The sequence below is a fragment of the Schistocerca cancellata genome, chromosome 5 (assembly GCF_023864275.1).
Source record: "Schistocerca cancellata isolate TAMUIC-IGC-003103 chromosome 5, iqSchCanc2.1, whole genome shotgun sequence".
In the NCBI taxonomy this organism is placed as follows: domain Eukaryota; kingdom Metazoa; phylum Arthropoda; class Insecta; order Orthoptera; family Acrididae; genus Schistocerca; species Schistocerca cancellata.
The window spans coordinates 426621509-426639559 of NC_064630.1; the positions used below are offsets into that span (position 1 = coordinate 426621509).

General features: G+C 38.3%; 1 protein-coding gene across 1 annotated transcript in view; it reads right to left on the minus strand.

The window, feature by feature from the left end:
• Positions 1 to 4463: 4463 nt before the first annotated feature.
• LOC126188280 (mucin-12) overlaps positions 4464 to 18051 on the minus strand; it is a 303407-nt gene continuing 289819 nt past the window's right edge. The window contains exon 13 of the mRNA XM_049929864.1: positions 4464 to 12221. Within this exon, the coding sequence (XP_049785821.1) occupies positions 8607 to 12221 (3615 nt within the window). The 3' untranslated portion in view covers positions 4464 to 8606. The remainder of the gene's footprint in view (positions 12222 to 18051) is intronic.

The following is an 18051-nucleotide window of genomic DNA, read 5'->3' on the forward strand; positions in this document are numbered from 1 at the left end:
GCTTTCAAACAGTCGTTCTTCCCGCAAACCATACGCGACTGGAACAGGAAAGGGAGGTAATGACAGTGGCACGTAAAGTGCCCTCCGCCACACACCGTTGGCTGGCTTGTGGAGTATAAATGTAGGTGTAGATGTGCTTATTTTGTGAATGGTGTAATACAATATCAATAAATATATTTAAAAAGAAAGATGATGAGACTTACCCAACAAAAGCGCTGGCAGGTCGATAGACACACAAATAAACACAAACATACACACAAAACTCTAGCTTTCGCAACCAACGGTTGCCTCGTCAGGAAAGAGGGAAGGAGAAGGAAAGACAAAAGGATTGGGTTTTAAGGGAGAGGGTAAGGAGTCATTCCAATCCCGGGAGCGGAAAGACTTACCTTAGGGGGAAAAAAGGACAGGTTTACACTCGCACACACACACATATCCATCCACACATACACAGACACAAGCAGACATTTGTCTTTGTCTTATACCTCCCTTTCCTGTTCCAGTCGCGTATGGTTTGCGGGAAGAACGACTGTTTGAAAGCCTCCGTGCGCGCTCTAATCTCTCTTATTTTACATTCGTGATCTGCTCTGGAGGTATAAGTAGGGGGAAGCAATATATATTCGACAAATGTCTGCTTGTGTCTGTGTATGTGTGGATGGATATGTGTGTGTGTGCGAGTGTAAACCTGTCCTTTTTTCCGCTCCCGGGATTGGAATGACTCCTTACCCTCTCCCTTAAAACCCAATCCTTTTGTCTTTCCTTCTCCTTCCCTCTTTCCTGACGAGGCAACCGTTGGTTGCGAAAGCTAGAGTTTTGTGTGTATGTTTGTGTTTATTTGTGTGTCTATCGACCTGCCAGCGCTTTTGTTGGGTAAGTCTCATCATCTTTCTTTTTAAATATATTTTTCCCACGTGGAATGTTTCCCTCTATTATATTAATATCAATAAATATTTGTATGTAATGGATTAAAGAAAAAAACTGGAGAGACAAATATGAAAAGTTGAAAGACATGTTGAAACAAGACTTTACATAGTTAGTAGTAGACTGACATGCAGGTTAAAACCAAGTGGATGAAGCAAAAAATATATAAATGGTTGACTGATAATCAGCACAATTTCTTGTCTCTTTCACAGACAAGTTCATCACAGATTATAAAGGATGGAGGGGGACTAATCCTGCTGAAAATAATGTTTTACGAGGAAATACTTGTAAAATAGGGTATAAACCATATAGGGTATAAACTATGAAAAGATGTACACATAATAAGGCCATATCCATCATCCAAATAAACAAGGACAAAATATGAATAAGAAAGAAAAGGTCACAAGACCTAATGAAGAAAATGGAACAGCAAGCAGCTATTAAAAAGCAAGGAGCAAATATAGGTTTCTGCAGAAAGTGATCTAGTTTTGATGTATAACATTATTAACTATATTTTTCAGAACACAAGAACAAAATATATAAACATGTTCATCACACATTCTCATTTCAGGCATGGAAAATGATGTCTGGTGACGTATGAACTCCTCTAATGCATTGGCATGCAAGAATACTGTGCCTGAAATTCACTATGACTGCCCGACATGACTCCATTTGCATTTTACCAATGGCTTGTCGAATTTCATCCTTTAACTTGCAGATGTTTTGGGGCTTACTGTCTTATACTAATGATTTAAAATAACCACAAAGAAAAATTCCCACAGTGATTTTAGATCTGTGACTACCCGACAAACACAGACCCATTTAATAAGTGCCCTGACGTCACCATTGGCATGTTTGTCTGTTGACCAGAATGCCACCTTGTGTGTAGGACACGACTGTAAGGACATCTGTTGACTGTTTGTATGACTATATCATGAATTAGACACAGGATGCGGAAATAGCAGTTTGTCCCTTTAATTTTTGACGCCAGTGTATATTAAAAAAGGGGGAGTGGGACAATAATGCCGCCCACTCAAAAACGACACCAAACTGTCACTTGCTGTTGATGCATCTCGTTCTCTTGAACCATGTAAGAATTTTCTGATTCCTGGATATGGCAGATCTATTTATTTATAAACCCATTTAAGTGGAAGAGCACCGCACCACTGAAAGTGACGTTTCTCGCTAAATTGTCACCTTCTCAGAAAAAAGTCAACAAAACAACATTTTTCCCCCCATGACTGACTTATTTCAGATCATACTGTAGAATTTGCCACACTCAAAAATATCCTACTTCCAATTTCTGGGAACTGTGAAGAACCACTGTCATGTTTTCTACAGATCATACAGAGAAAGGTGCCCAGAATCTTAATGTTCCCTGCTGAACCTGTTTCATTGAACTCTGCAGTTAGACTGCAAATTGTTGATTCATTCAGTGCTTCATTGAGCCCTAGATGTCTCACAGCTGCTGCAAAACTTTTTCCTTTACGATAACATGTTTTCATTATTAGTGCACACTGCACAATAGTAAACTGCTCCATGGTTAGACAAACAATGAAGGAATACGAGAAATTTAGAATGAATCAAAAATCAGAATGTTTCTGGAAACTGAAACGATACACAACAATTCGGTAAACCGACAACCTGTGATTTAAAACTGGCATGCTTTTTGAGGGGATCTTTACTTAAAGTCACATAAAACAAGTATGAGGACCTTTACTACCAGAAAGGTGCAACAATGGCAGGGATTTAGTAACAGTTTATCTTCGGTGGCAAAAATTATAATGAGAAGTTGTGTCACAAGGAGAGAGTGAAAAGGTGATAGGCGTATAAAAAAGGCACAGAGAACAGCAAAATAAAAAGCAACACAATATGTAACTAACAAGGTATTTTTATCTGTATAACAGACTTAAACACTTCATTTTATTTGTCAGATATTGCAACCATGATAACTGACTCACTAGCAACTTATTTAAGATGTGTGATACTATTTAACGTCAGTATCCAAAAAGAAAAAGATTATTAGTTCTATAGTATTAATTAGTAATGTCAATGGAGTTTAATGGACAAAATTTTAAAACAAACACAAGATAAATTCCGAGCCACAGATCTCAACCTATGTAAAGCAGAAAGTTTGAAAAAGAATAGACAGTTTACTTTACAAAAAGGTTGGCAAGGACAAAATTAATAACTTCAGTTATTATCAATAAAGCAAATCAAAGAAAGAAATATGTGAATGTAAATATCAGCACATGTGGCAGATTAAAAAAGGTGTGTGTGTGTGTGTGTGTGTGTGTGTGTGTGTGTGTGTGTGTGTGTGTGTGTGTGTGTGTGTCTAAGTGGGTGGTGGTGGTGGTGGTGTTGTTGGGCAGGGGTGGGGTGGGAGGTGAAGAGAGATAGGCAGACCACTCAGCTGCAAATCCCAGAAATGAAACTGCGACTGTATCAACTTTTCTATTCTTTGTTTTGCTCCTCTGGACAAAAGAAATCAAAGTAGGATAAGAAAAGACAATTAAAACAATATACTGAACTAATAATAAGGCATCATGGTATGAGGTTTGGGCTGAATACACAACTTTTCTGCACATAAGTTTTGATGCAAGACAGAAACAAAAAGTTAATCATCAATGGCTTTGTATTGATGATGCGACCAGTCATTTTATAATGCTTTTAACATACACTTTTATTCATCCATTAGCTAGCTTTCAAAGCCACAGCATATTCAACCTGAAATACTATGTATTTAGGGGTACTTTTATGTTTTATAGCAGATGCAGCTACTCAATGTTGCGTGTTATGTAATTCCTGAAGTTGTCATGATTCTAGCAATTAGATGCAAATGGAATGATAACAAAGTGTCTATAAATATCTACCACTGAAGGATGAGACTTGACACTGGAAAGCTAAATAATGGAAGAATTTAAAAAATCGTCATAAAATAACAGGGTGCAGTTTCAATGAAATGCATCTGATAATTTAACCAGTCACAAGTCTCCCATAATTGATTAGACAAATAAAAACTTGATTGATTGAAATATTCATCAAATTACCATACCTGCATCAACCTCTACGCAGAACAGAATTTTCACTACATATAAATAACGAAAGAAAACATTAAAACAATATAACTCAGGTGAAAACAACCAGTGTTAGAAGACTCCATTAGTACAGCACTTAAATAATCAAACAAGCAACTTCCTTCATTCATGAAAAAAAATTATTCAGCTGAGCAGATTACACTGAATATCAATCCTATTACACACACTCATTGGCTGCTATCAGGGAAAAAGGCAGAACTCAAACAGCAACAAAGTGGGAGAAAATGAAAATCTGATATGGGAAAAAAGAACATTACTCTTTTCCCACAAAAACAAAAAAGCATAATCCAGTACACATAAAAACTGATTATGTATCAAGTATCTTTAAATTAATGCCCAGGCTAGTACACCAATCATATACCAAATTTCACTTGTCAAATGTCTGAAAGTACATATGACTGCAACTGATTTAAGGTCACAGAAAATATGGAAATAATAAAAACACAATTTACGAATGTCACTGCTTTTTTGCATTTTATGCTGTTTTTCCTGCATACAGGAATCACTGACTTTGAAAGAGCTCTTTTACATTTCAATTTTCCAACTCTTTTGTACATATGGACACTTTACTTTTACAAATGTACAATTACGAGCTTTAAAAACACAACTGCATCCAACAAAGAGACACAACAAGCAACAATTTCTATACATACGATTAAAAACAGAAGATACTTTTCCTTTCTCGGAAGTACAGCATGACTGTATGAAAGATGATCTATCAAAGAAGGAAGAATAGCTCATACTATTTAGTCAAATAAATCACTAAAGTTATTCCAGCCAGGATTTCCCATTGTTTGAAATCACTAATGCAGCGTTATTGATGAATTTAAATCTTATTTCCAGTCTCTATTTAAGAACCTCAATTTTTCTTCCATTCTCAGTTAGACTTCCTTCTTCAAGGCAATTTCAATATGGTGAAGGAAAAACACATATTACAGCATTTTCAATTATTAAAAAGTATACTATCACATTTCCCATCTCTCATATATACAAGGTAAGACTATCCAGTGTTGCTGCTCCAATTTTCTGATTTTAGTGGTTTATGAACAACAGGACACTTTTTGAAAACAGGTTGTACCAAAATACAATGATCAAGATGCAATAACTAACAGAAAGCTTCCAGCTATCAGTAACTGTAATATGTGTCTGCACACAATTCATGCATTGATTACATGGAAATACCAACACTCAACCTAAGGATGAAGCACTAAGTGGGAGATAAGCATGGGGGTATGAACACACACACACACACACACACACACACACACACACACACACACACACACACTGGGATGTCTACTTTGTTATCAGAGATGTATTATTTCTCTGAGTTATTGGTGTGCCATTGAAAACACTCACACTCCTCTCAATAAAGAGTGATTATTGGTCTAGGGAGCTAGAGAGTGAAAGATACGAAGACACGATTGAGTAGGGAAAGACGGATAAGATTTCCAGAACAGCTCTCATAATCAGATGATGACACAGGGCAAGTCCACATGAAGGAGAGACTTTCTGACACCAAGACCTACAGAAAGACACAGAGAAAAGGGCATGAATGGAAAACACACAAAAGGTAATGATGCAGGGAAAGCAACATAAAGATGTCAGATGCAGAAAGATGACAAGGACAATCATAGTTTTGTGCGGTGTAAGAGGGATGGTCAATAGATGCAAGATTGTATTAGATTCTTGAGGACTGTATTCAGCTACACATCTAACAGCAGCTACTGTACAGGATGGACCGTGGAGGTGCCATGGGCAGAACAGCATTATTACACCTGTGCTAATCAACTGTCACAGATTGCCAATTGATGGCTATGGTACTTTTACAAAACACAAAACTGTTGTAGAAAAGCTGCATAATGTGGCTGCCTTCACAGTTGTCTATATCTATGATGAAGGCGCTCAAGGCACGGCTGCAACATGGAGAAATGGGTGTATGCACAGGACATGTCTCACACTGGATGACATGTAGGCTAAAATGTAAGGCTGGAGGTAAAGCAAATGGTGAGGTACAATGTTAGATGGATTACGCAGGTGAATTTAAGATTCTTGGAGAGGCTGTTCCTCAATTCAAGATGTAAGAATAGGTAGTTGAGGAGCTCGCTGATGGTAGGGTTAAGCACATCAAGAGCAATGTGGTACTGAATGACAAAACAAATTGTCCTTTGAAACTCCCATTAACCATTAAGTAAAACAGAACACAGGGGATATGTTTTTGGAGTGCATAAGTGGACACTTGTCTCTAAAGGCTTTGGTGAGGCTACTCCACACAGGTGAGGGACAAATTATCATTGTAAATGCTAAAGTCAAGAGGTACACTTGCTGTAGGATATTTTTTAGTGCATAAGTAATGCAAATTGGGTAATTTATAGTTAGTATACTGTAAACTGAGATTTTAAAGTGATGATATCCATGTCAATGTAATTAGAGATACTTAGGACTGGAGGGGGTGGGGGTTGGGGGAAGGTGAGTGGGTACTATTAAAGAAACAGACTGGTCTTGTTAAACCTACCACCGTCGCATTCATGAGAACTGACATATATATAAACAGAAAAAATAAATCATGTTGACTAAATGGCATATTAATACTGCTCTTCTGGCAAAAAAGACCAGTGCCTTAATTATTGTGTTTCCTCATCCAGGAAAGGGTGTTAAGAGTATCTGGAGTAGCATTAATGTTTGTAAATCTGATGTTCAATGGAGATGAGGTTAAGGCACAGACATAGTTCATTATGGTTCCAAAGGAATACATAGTCCATGCACTCGCAATGGAATTCTGGGCAAGACAACATTTAGCACCATATGACCATTGGTTGGTACGTTCTTGCGTGCCAGGAGAGGGGCATGTACCATGATGAGTAAACATTCACAAATAAATTAAGAACAATGAAATACAAATTTTTGTGTTTTTTGAATTATAGACCCTAGCCAACTACATTAAAAGAAAATGCTTTACAGACATTAAACTTACAGTGTTTCATAAATAAAAATAAAAATTCTGATTCATTCACCATCGCCTATGTTAGTACTGGGTATAATTGGAGCTAGCACAGTAGCCAGAAACTCTTGACAATTCACCAGTTAACCAGATCTGCTGACCAAGTCTATCCAACATAAAATATACCAATTATTTCCCATAGAGGAAGACAACAATGTCTGAAGATTCTTGTATCCAAATGTATCAAAGCTTCTGACAAAACAGAGGGCATTCAATCCACCTATTTGAACTTCTTGCACTTCCTGCCCAGTTGGAGAACCTCAGGGACTCGAAATGAAATGCTACAAAAGCTTTGCCTCCAGAAAAATCTATTTTGTGACTTTGCTATGTCAGAGAATCAGCTTAGGGCAACAGACTGCAGGTATTTAAGTTATCTTTGATGGTTACAGGTATAGCTTTTCAACACTTAGGGTACATTCATGGAAAATACTTTGGTTTGCCTGGGCTTTAACGGAATGTTCCTCTTTTTTTCCTCGGTGTCATTCAATGCTCTTTTCTTACTTTGCAGATCTTTATCTTATGATAAGCACACATGCTAAGAGAGAGAGAGTGTGTGTGTGTGTGTGTGTGTGTGTGTGTGTGTGTGTGTGTGTGTGTGTGTGTGTTTACTGCGTATCTGCCATTAGCACATCATCTTAGGAGTAATGGCATTTCCTTGAAATATTACATCTATTGTCTTTTGAGATCTCTCTCTCTCTTCCTAAAATCAAAACAGAATCTGTAATTAGTGAATAATGAATCAGTCTTTTTTGGCCTAGTTGAAGAAACTAATTCATAAATAATAATAAATGTAAACAGAAACTACATGACTAATTTCCTATGTGGCTTTAAAATCTTTTACATTATTGTGCATTAAAGCTGCTTTTGAATCAATACATACAAATTTTGAGTGTTCACATAACAAGTTTGTTAAATATTAGGCATGATGATTAATTGCTCATCAATGACAAAAATAAGGAAGAAATGTGTTGCAAAACAGGATATAAAAAAGCAGTGAAAGTTTAATGCATTTTGACTACAAGGAAACTTCACACAAAGGAGAGAATGTGATTGCAAATTCTCTCTCTCTGACACACACACACACACACACACACACACACACACACACACACACACACAAAGAAAGAAATACAAGGCACCCATGTACACAGTTAATGCTATCACAGAATTAATAAATATACCTTTGTATAAAAAAAACTATTTACACACAGTTAAACATTTCACATATCAGACAGCTGATCTTTGGAATAGTTACAATAAAATACTATAAAAACACAACAATATGCTGTACTTCTGAGACACTGGTTAAAGCATGAGCACAGTATTCCTTAGCAAATAAAAGATACAGTATCAATATTCATTAAAAATCAAAATGGAAATGTAAGATTTGAGTCACATAAAAACATATAAAAATCAACAATACACATATAATGTGATGTTTGCTAGTCTATAAACAATAAATGAACAACAGCATCTCATTGGCAAACGTGTTAATCAGCAGTGGTTTCTTTGGTATTGACTTTATGGGTATTAAAATACTTTTCACACGTATACAGTCACAACTGCTTTCAGTTTTGATGTCACAATGATCACAGCCACGATGGTCGATTCACTGAATCATACGGCTGACGTATACTAAGTGCAGGGTGATAGCCAGGTGGGAAGCCAGAGGGAGGTGGTAAAAGGCCTTGATGCAGGACCATTGGAGAACTCGAATGGCGCAGTAGTTCATAAGGCTGGTATATGGAACCAGGGGCACCAGGGGGATCAACCAGAGCTTGTTGATGGTTTATAAAAGCTTGCGCCAGGGGAGAATAGGCAGGTTGACGAGGTTGAGAATGAGTGAATACCTGGAATGGATTTGCCGATGGTGCAGGTGAATTCTGCACCATTTTATCACGTCCAGATTCTGAAGCAGCAATGTAGTAGTTTGTAGATGCAGTCCGATAATCTTCAAGATATCCTGCAAAAGTGTCTTTGTCTGAATATATACCCAGGCAACCTGGACGAGGTCCAAAGTTAAAGGCACTACCTGGAACAACACTAGTTGTCTTGAGAGATATAGCTGTAGGTTCAGAGATCACTGAGTCACCCTTTAGTCCCACATACTGTTGAAATGCTGTTGATCCTGAAACACTACTTGCAACAGACACTCCACTACTAGCAACTGCAACTTTTGTCTTTCGTTTCCGAGACTTTGGCTGTCCTTGCATTTCTGTAGAAGGGGATGCTTTGTTAGATGGCAAATAGTCTGTCATTTGTCTATTGTGTGATGTAGTGTTAGCAGATGCACCAGATATTTTGCTATGAATGGCTGGTGTCAAATCAGTAGCTTGGTGAGCAAATGGTACTTGGAGATCTATGGGTTGGGAGTCTTTGCTTGTCAACACTGGTGAAAGATCTGCAACTGGTTTATTTAAAGAGGCCTGTATATTTGGCGAGGTAGAAGAGCTTTTAGCCAGTGCTGATGACAAATCCGAAACAGAATGAGTAAATGTTGTCTGCCCAGATGTGGCTACACTGTTTTTCACAGATAATAAGGAAGATTCTTCTGATCTGCTGTAGGTTCCTTGGTTATTTGTGGTTTTTAAAGGTGGTGACAACTGTGACTGGGTGTAATTTAGAGAAGGAGCGGTAGGGCTGTTTCTATTATAAGGCAATGTTGCAATAGTGGAAGGAACTTGAGAGAACACGGGTACATTTGTAGCTGAAGTTGATGGAACATGTATAGAAGACGAAATGTTCTGACTAAACATAAGTTGGTTTTTAACAGTTTTTTCTATGTAATATTGAGAGCTAGTTCCCTGAATTGCAGAAATACCTCTTCCATCAGTTGGAAACCTTTCAACAATGTGCGAGAGGTTAGTTATACTACCTCTTAAAGGTGCTGATGCATCTACTCCTACTGGGGACTGAGGAAGAGGTGAGAAAGGTGCTCGATGAAAGGAGAAATCTCCACTGTGTGCTGGTGGAGCAACACTAAGAGAAGATGGACTCGGTTGCGGCATTGGTGGTGACACCTGTCGCATTTGTTTATGTGGCACTGTGACATTTACATCTTTATGAGAATGCAATACAATGCAAGATTCGGGAGCCTCTGCGTTCTTTTTGGACATAGCATTTTCCTTAAGCGGTCCATCATGCTCTAAGTGATTAGTCATAAAGGTCTTGTTACTAACATTTGGCACACAGTCTGTTAGAGACTTACTGTTAGCTGCTAAATGACTCTGTTTTGGAGACAGTGAAGAAGCAGAAGAAAGTAACAGGTTTGGAGATGAGGCATGAGACTTCTTTAAAACACCTATTACTTGAACATCATCATCAGATAATGTATTTTTTGAACACGGCGAAGAGAGGGGTCTTGGCACTTGAGGTGATGCACGGCCAGTCATAACATTTGGTTGATTGAGAAACTCTTCTTTTAAACGTGGGCTTTCAGAGATAACATCTGAATTTGTGACTAATGCCAGAGATTTCTCATTCACCGGCATTGGGGCATGAAGGTTTTCCACGTTACTATGGAATCTTTCATTCCCTGAAACAATATTAGGCAGAGACATTTGGTGTGCTCTCTCAGGGGAATGCCGCGCACAATCCAAAGGCACAGAATCACGGGCTTGATCTGCAACAAATCCTTCCAAAGGAGCTCGATCAGAAGCATGTGCTGGTGGAGGCAATCTGCCAACTGAAGATGGCTCCACTTCACTGTACAAACGTTTTTTTACAGGGAAAATGGATGATGGTTTCATCAGTGACTTAGTCATTGTACTAGATGCTGAAGTTGATGTTCCTGTGCTTTGCTGATGGCTAGTTGAAAATGTTGTGACATTACTGGTATTAACTGATGAGGGTACATCTTCTTCTGCTGCTTGTGTTCTTGCAGCCCTATACTGATCAGTCAGTGGCTTACTTGTGTCATAATACTGCATCATGGGACTTGCACTATATACCGGAACACTGCTGTACAGGGACTTTGGTCCCAGCAAAGCTGCTGGAGATTCTGGTGATCTTCCCTGGTATGTAGAGTAGCCTATTGAATCATTAGCTGGTGGATACATTCGTGGACTATATAAAGGAAATGCAGATGAGTGCATCTGGTCCCTTGGGCTACCATTGCTGCTGTTTTTGTCTGGACTTCCTTTCTGAAGTGAAGATGTATCTTGATAAAAACCAGCCCGTATAGTTCCATTGATAGGCTGATATGGAGGCAGCTTCAGGTTATCTTCTGGACGAGGAGATGCCATCAGGGGTGATGCAGCCACTGGAGAACGATGAAGGGGGGAAGGATAATGGGTGGAATAATTTTCCACACGAGGGGAGGAACCGTCTAGTGGGTCCATTGGATCCTGGCTAAATGAAGAACGTTCAGACATGCTGCTACCCGTGCTTATTCTCCTTTGACGAGAAACATTCTGTAACGGTGAAGTGGTAGCTTCTTCTTGCCCACTTCTTTGCTGTGGGGAGTGTAATGATCTTTTCTCTGATTCTTCTGGCATTCTTCCACTATAGAGATCACCCATCGCAATGCTAGAATACTTTGAAGGGACAGACTCTCGCTCAAACGTATGTGATTTATCTGTAAAAGGAACATTTTGAGAATCAGTTCTTTCACCTGTAGGAAGAGATTCATTTTCCTGAGAGCAAGAGTCTGACTTTTTTTTCTGCACTGTCAGTGTTCTCGGAGCACCAAATGCTTTGAACCACGCACTAAGATTTGGTGTAGCCTTTTCTTGCTTTGTTTGTTGTACTATATTTTTAGTGCTTTCTACAGACTCTTCAGTTTCTTTCTTTGCAGACAAATTTGAACACACGGGTTTGTGAGATTCTGGAGACACAGGCACTTTAACATCTACAGGAACCTTCGACAATTCATCTTCTGAGAGATCAAATTTGGTGTCTTCAGCCTCCTCTTTTGTGGAAAAATTATGCCCACTGCCAACACCGAAGGCTAAAACATCATTTCTTAAGACAGACCCCAGACTAAGTTTTGGCATAGTTTCTTCAGACTTCACAGGTTGTAATGCTTTTCCATCTTTAGGTTTTCCAGCAATACTCCCATCTTCTGCTACTTTACTTGTACTCTGAATGTTGGATAGCAGATTTCCTTTGCTCTTGCCTGGCTGTAAGCGATCAATTGTTCTTTGGACCTCTCGTTTACGTTGCTGTTTGGCAGGATCCTTGTTCAAACGCTTTTTTGATGCATCCTGTAAAACATAAGAGAGATCAGATAAGCATGTAAGCAGTGTACACATAAAGGATAAATCCAGAGACAGAGAAAAATGGAGAAAGACTGAAGCATCAGGGAACTAAGAAAAAAAATAAACATCTACCTTAGCACTGTGAAACAGATACATGTGCCAATCATATGTTTATAGTTTCTGCAAATAAAACATCCAATATGATTAATACTACCACAAACTCAAAATGGTATCTTTAGTACTGAGATGTCACAAGTAAAAGTGGAAGATCGAGATAGATGGCAAGGTCATCGGATAGTTAACATAAGCTCAGATTAGGGAAGTATGAGGAAGGGCATTAGTCATGCCCTTTTCAAAAGAATGTCCTGGTATCTGGCTTATGCAATGTAGGAAAATCACAGAAAATTAAAATGTGGATGACTTGATGAGAATTTGAACTGACGTTCTCCCAAAACTGTGCCCAGTGTCTTGCCACTGCGCCACCTCCCTTGGTTCTTAACACAGTGAAGAGTTCCTTCATCTAGAGCTATGGAAAAAGTTAACTGTGAAATAAACATTAAATCATGGAAGGAAAAGAATCATAAGGATACAGATTTGTGATACAATCGCCAGCTCAAATGGTAAGTTTGCCTCAAATTTATGTATCTTTAGCCCAGCTCTACAAGTGAATTAAAAGTTTTTGATCTATTATGAATATTCGTAAAGTTAAAACTTTGTGCTGGGCAAGCCCTTTTTCACTTGAGCTATATCAAAACACTTCACCAACTAATTCAATAAAGCATAAACCTGTCACTAACTTTGGCCTTATCTTCAAAACCCAAGAGACATCCAAGGTAAAATAGCTGAATAAGTGTCTCCTTGGAGAAAGGGTACAGTGGAGAGACTAACATCATGAAGGTTTCAGGGCTGTTATGCTCATCAATCATGAAAATTCAGCACAACACATATTATGCTTAGAGTAAAAATTTAACGCAGCAACAACAATCTGTAGTAGGCTTCTACAGAAAACTATTTGTAACAATCTGGAGACTATTTAAGTTATTCTCTCACGAATAACAATACTATGGCATTAATGAAGAGCAGGTTTTAAAAAAGATTGCAGTGTCAGGTACAGTTAGATGAAGTGCTGTGCTTAGGCATCATAGTCAGGGGTGGATATGAGCTGCAAATGATTGTCGGCCAAAGTCTGGAGAGGGATGTGTTGCAGTTGGCATTGTCCAAACAGCTGAATCACAATTCTTTTAGAGAATCTTATTAGAACTCTCTTCATTTTTTTTCTACTAACTAATCCTCAAGTAAATTCTTCCTATTTTTAACCTTAAATGAAAAATTGCTACAATTTTTAGATAGAATACCTGTATACCATGCACGTAAAATACTAATTACTGGCAAAGCATACTGGGAGACTAAAAAGACAGAACAGGGGCCTCTGAAGAAGTTTCCAGAAGAGGTTAATAGATGAATAAGAACAAGAACGACGACATTTTCTTCAATAGAGAAAGCTTCTAATGCATGTTTATGCTGTGATGCTCAGCTTGGAGGTACACTGTACAAATTTTTACCATGAACAGTTGTCTGACAAGGGGAGGAGAGGTAGTAGCATTAAGTTCCTGGCTGCTATAAGATTTAGCATTTTTCTGAGTTAAATCCCAATTCTACGCAAAGGGTCTCATGGGGTGTAACACTGCTAATGGTGATGCAGCCATCAAATGAGGACTTATGCTTTGTTGCTACCTTTGTGCTATTTGAGACAAGTACACAATGTGCCAACCCCTGATTTCTCTCTTTTTCTCTCTCATCAACAACTACACAATAATTTACTAAACTCTACATGCACTCATCCTACTCATATACACTCAAAAGTTACACTCAAGACACAACACCCGTGTTTTGTGAATGGAATGTGCTGTTATGTGTGAAGGAAGGAAGCCTTTCCAATTAGGTGGCTAAACATACCATACAGTGTCTCCTATCCAACAGTGCCAAATGGATTATTTGTTTTACAGTAATGGTAATAGCTGCTAGGTACTGTCTCTGACAGTCACTTAAATGTTTGGAGAAAGTGATACAAACAAAACAATAAACTAAAATGATAAAAATACAGAGAAGAATGATGAGTAAATCAGCAGTCACAAACACACACACACACGCACGCATGCACGTGCGCGCGCGCGCACACACACACACACACACACACACACACACACACACACACACACACACACACACACAAAAGCTGAAAGAATGAGAAGCTTCTGGAACCAAATTTTCTTTATCTCATCAGAGAAAAGTGCCCAGTAGTGCACACGAGTGTCTAAGAGAACGCAACAAATGTAGTTGTGACACTTAGTTTTTCTGTTTACTTCACTGTTGTTTCACTATTGATTACTGTAATGAAGAAATTTTCACAGACCTAGTATATACATCAAATCAGACAAAACATCTACGGTAAAAATATGACTCAAATGAAACTATGTGGTTCCAGAGACCTGTTCAAGTCTTAGACATCAACGATGCATTTATACGGACTAAAGCAACAAGTGAAATCACCTCAGCATCAAATGAAACAATGGATCCAGCCTGAAGCGCAGGTGTAGGTGCTGTAATCAAATGAGATCTTATCAAGTCTATGCTGTACATATGCAGACAGAAGTGGACAGGTCTCTAGAAGCATACAGTTTCATTTGATTTAATTCTTGGGTTTCAGGCAGGATCCTCCATCTCATTCAATGATGAGATGCTACTCCAACACAGTTGGAGAGCCTCTGCAATGCCTCTCAACTACAACTTGGTCAAACAAGGAGTAGGTTGTCAACACAAGAAGGGCATGTTGTTGTCTGCTGTTGTTACTGATAGTAAGCAGACTGTGGGAACATTCAAAATCATTTACAGGTATACATTATATTACTTCAACACTGCAACACTTTGTTGTGGCACATGTGCAACTATGGGCAGTTTGCTTGCAGCTTTGAGAGCTCGGACAGAACAAACACAGTTTCATGGAGTGAAGTGTCAAGTAACAAGTAATTTTGATCAGACTATCATCATGCAGCCAACTGTAGTTTCTTTTACAATCATAATCTGATGGTTTTTCAGTCACATTCCTTACTTTTGAATTTGGTGCAGAAAACTGGAAAACTGAAGTCCTTGGTAAATACACAAGAATTTACTAAGTGCTAAGAGACGAAAATTCGGAAATGATATATATAATACAGGAGACCATTTGTGCACCCATCTGGCACAATGCAGGTGTGTGTGTGTGTGTGTGTGTGTGTGTGTGTGTGTGTGTGTGTGTGTGTGTGTGTGTGTGTGTGTGGGTGTGGGTGTGTGTGTGTGTGGGGGGGGGGGGAAATCATATAAACTTTTTTGTAATACACGAATATGACAATTGGACAAAAAGATGCTTCATGATAAACCAAAGTGTGAAGTATATGAATCAAATTTGGATTCCGTGTTCTTTTCCTTTTTTAAAAATATGAAGCTAGAAGTTCGAGACATTTGTTGTCCTATTTTGAATAGTAGGACAATTTTGGGACAAACTATGACTCAATTACACAATCAAGAACTCATCGGTAGGAGAGACATGATCCCCTGCTTCCTTCTCCAGAGATGCAGCAAATTTATTAGTAATCCACAGTCTTGTGTATGAAATGCTTCATTTTCAGGTGCAATATTCCCAAGAAAACTTAAAATAGCATTTGGTCTAGAAGCTAGGATAGCTGGCTTTCACCCAGCAGGTCCAGGTTCGATTCCTGGCATGGTAACCAACTTAAATGGAACTGCTTAGCATACCTCATTTTTGGCAACATATCGGAGACTACGATAGATCAAATGCTGAAGTATTTACCTTCTTGATACATCATTTATAAAACATTTACTGTTTCCTATAATAATTGCTTTTAGGAAACGTAAATATTTTTGTAATTTCAATCATATTGATACAGTACATAAATCTTCGGATGTAAATACTGTATTCAAATATCTATGAACTGCAAGCTAGGAAATCTTTGTTGTTAATTTATGTACATCAGTACAATACAGTCCGTCATGGAGTAACAAGCAGTAGTGGTTTTGTATTAGCAGGTTATGGAATATCAGAAGCAATAGGGTTTCAGTGAGTCATGGCAGAATATTGTGCAGTATATGCTGCGAAACTGTACTGTTAAACCATGCAAAAAGGAGTTGTGAATGTATCTGTACACATCTGTTGTTACAAACACTAAATCAGTGAAAGAAGTACAGTTAGGCATTGTATGCCAAATAGAAAGAACTTAATTTTATTTAAAACTTCAATATTAAATGTAACCATGTATTAGTGACTGAATCATTTTCTTATGCTACAAAAGTTTGTTTCACATAACTGTGTTTACAGTAACTTTCAATCACCATTTGGTTCATATAAATAAAGCACCCTTACACATAAAAGTAATTTACTTTATATTTGTCAAATCATAACTAATTTTAGTGTCAGAATTTTGTTCTACAAAATTTTTGGTGAGCTATAGTAATGGAACTGCTCAACACCCCTCATTTTTTGTGAAGTATTGTAGATTACGATACTACAAAGGTCAAAGTAATGACCCTTGTGATCCACTATAAATATAATAGTTATTGCTTCTTATTGTCACTCAGAAAGATAAAATTGTAATTATGATCTGAAAATATTCTCATTCTTCTAATTTATAGGATTTCTTCTGAAAACATTTAAAAAGAAATAGTAAATTTTATTAGGTTCTTTAGAGGTAAAGAGACGTTCACATACATCTCCATACTGCAATTTGACGTATTGTAGCTCGTGTCGATTTGTGTGCATAACAAGCACCAGTCCATCTGAGTCTTCGTGAGTTGTTGTTGTGTGACTGCTTAGTTGGTTGGACTCTGCAATCTAGTACTGTTCAGTTAAAATGGAATGGCATGTTGAGCTGTATCGAATATTGGTTTTTGTAAACATTTTTGTTGAATTATGCAAAGTGTTAAGAGTACTATGAAGCAAATGAATCAACAGAAATTTAAACAACTGAAGTGAAATCACAGTTCCTGCTTCATTTTTACTTTTCACTGTATGTATATGAAATCAACAACCCATTCCTCTCATAGGAAGCAAGATCATCGAACTAGACAATCTGCCAAAGAGCAGTTCTACAGCCACACAATCAAAAGTTAAGTAACATATGTTGTTTTTTTACAGCCACTGGTTCATTATGTATTATCACGCAAATGGCCACATTGATATTCAATGCCCATATTTTCTATATTAGTTGGTTTTGCTATTATTCATGCAAACAGAACAAGGCGGCCTGTTAAAATTGTGTTCCAACAGCTGACACCAAGAAGTCCCTCCCATACAGCCTGGCCACTCAGGTATGGCATATCTGCAGTGACAGCAGCTCCCTTACAAAGGTCTTCACTGACAGATACTACCCGCAGACCTAGTCCCAAACAGATATCCTATACCACATCACCACATACCCTCAACCCCCACCCCCACCCCCTCACCCCCGAGAACCACATGCCCCCTTTGTAACCCAATACCACAATGTACTGGAACAACTGAACCACATCCTCCATTAAGGCTTTATTATCTATCATAATGCCTTGAAATTAGGGACATCCTATGCAAGATCCTTACCAAAGGCCTTGGCATGGTGGTAACAAGCCATATCACCGAAGTTAAGTGCTGTCAGGATGAGCTAACACTTGGATGGATGACTGTCCAGTCATGCCGAGCGCTGTTTGCAAGCAGGGTGCACTCAGCCCTTATGAGGCCAATTGAATAGCTGCTTGATAGAAAAGTAATGGTGCCCATCACGAAAGCTGACAATGGTGTGCTGACCAA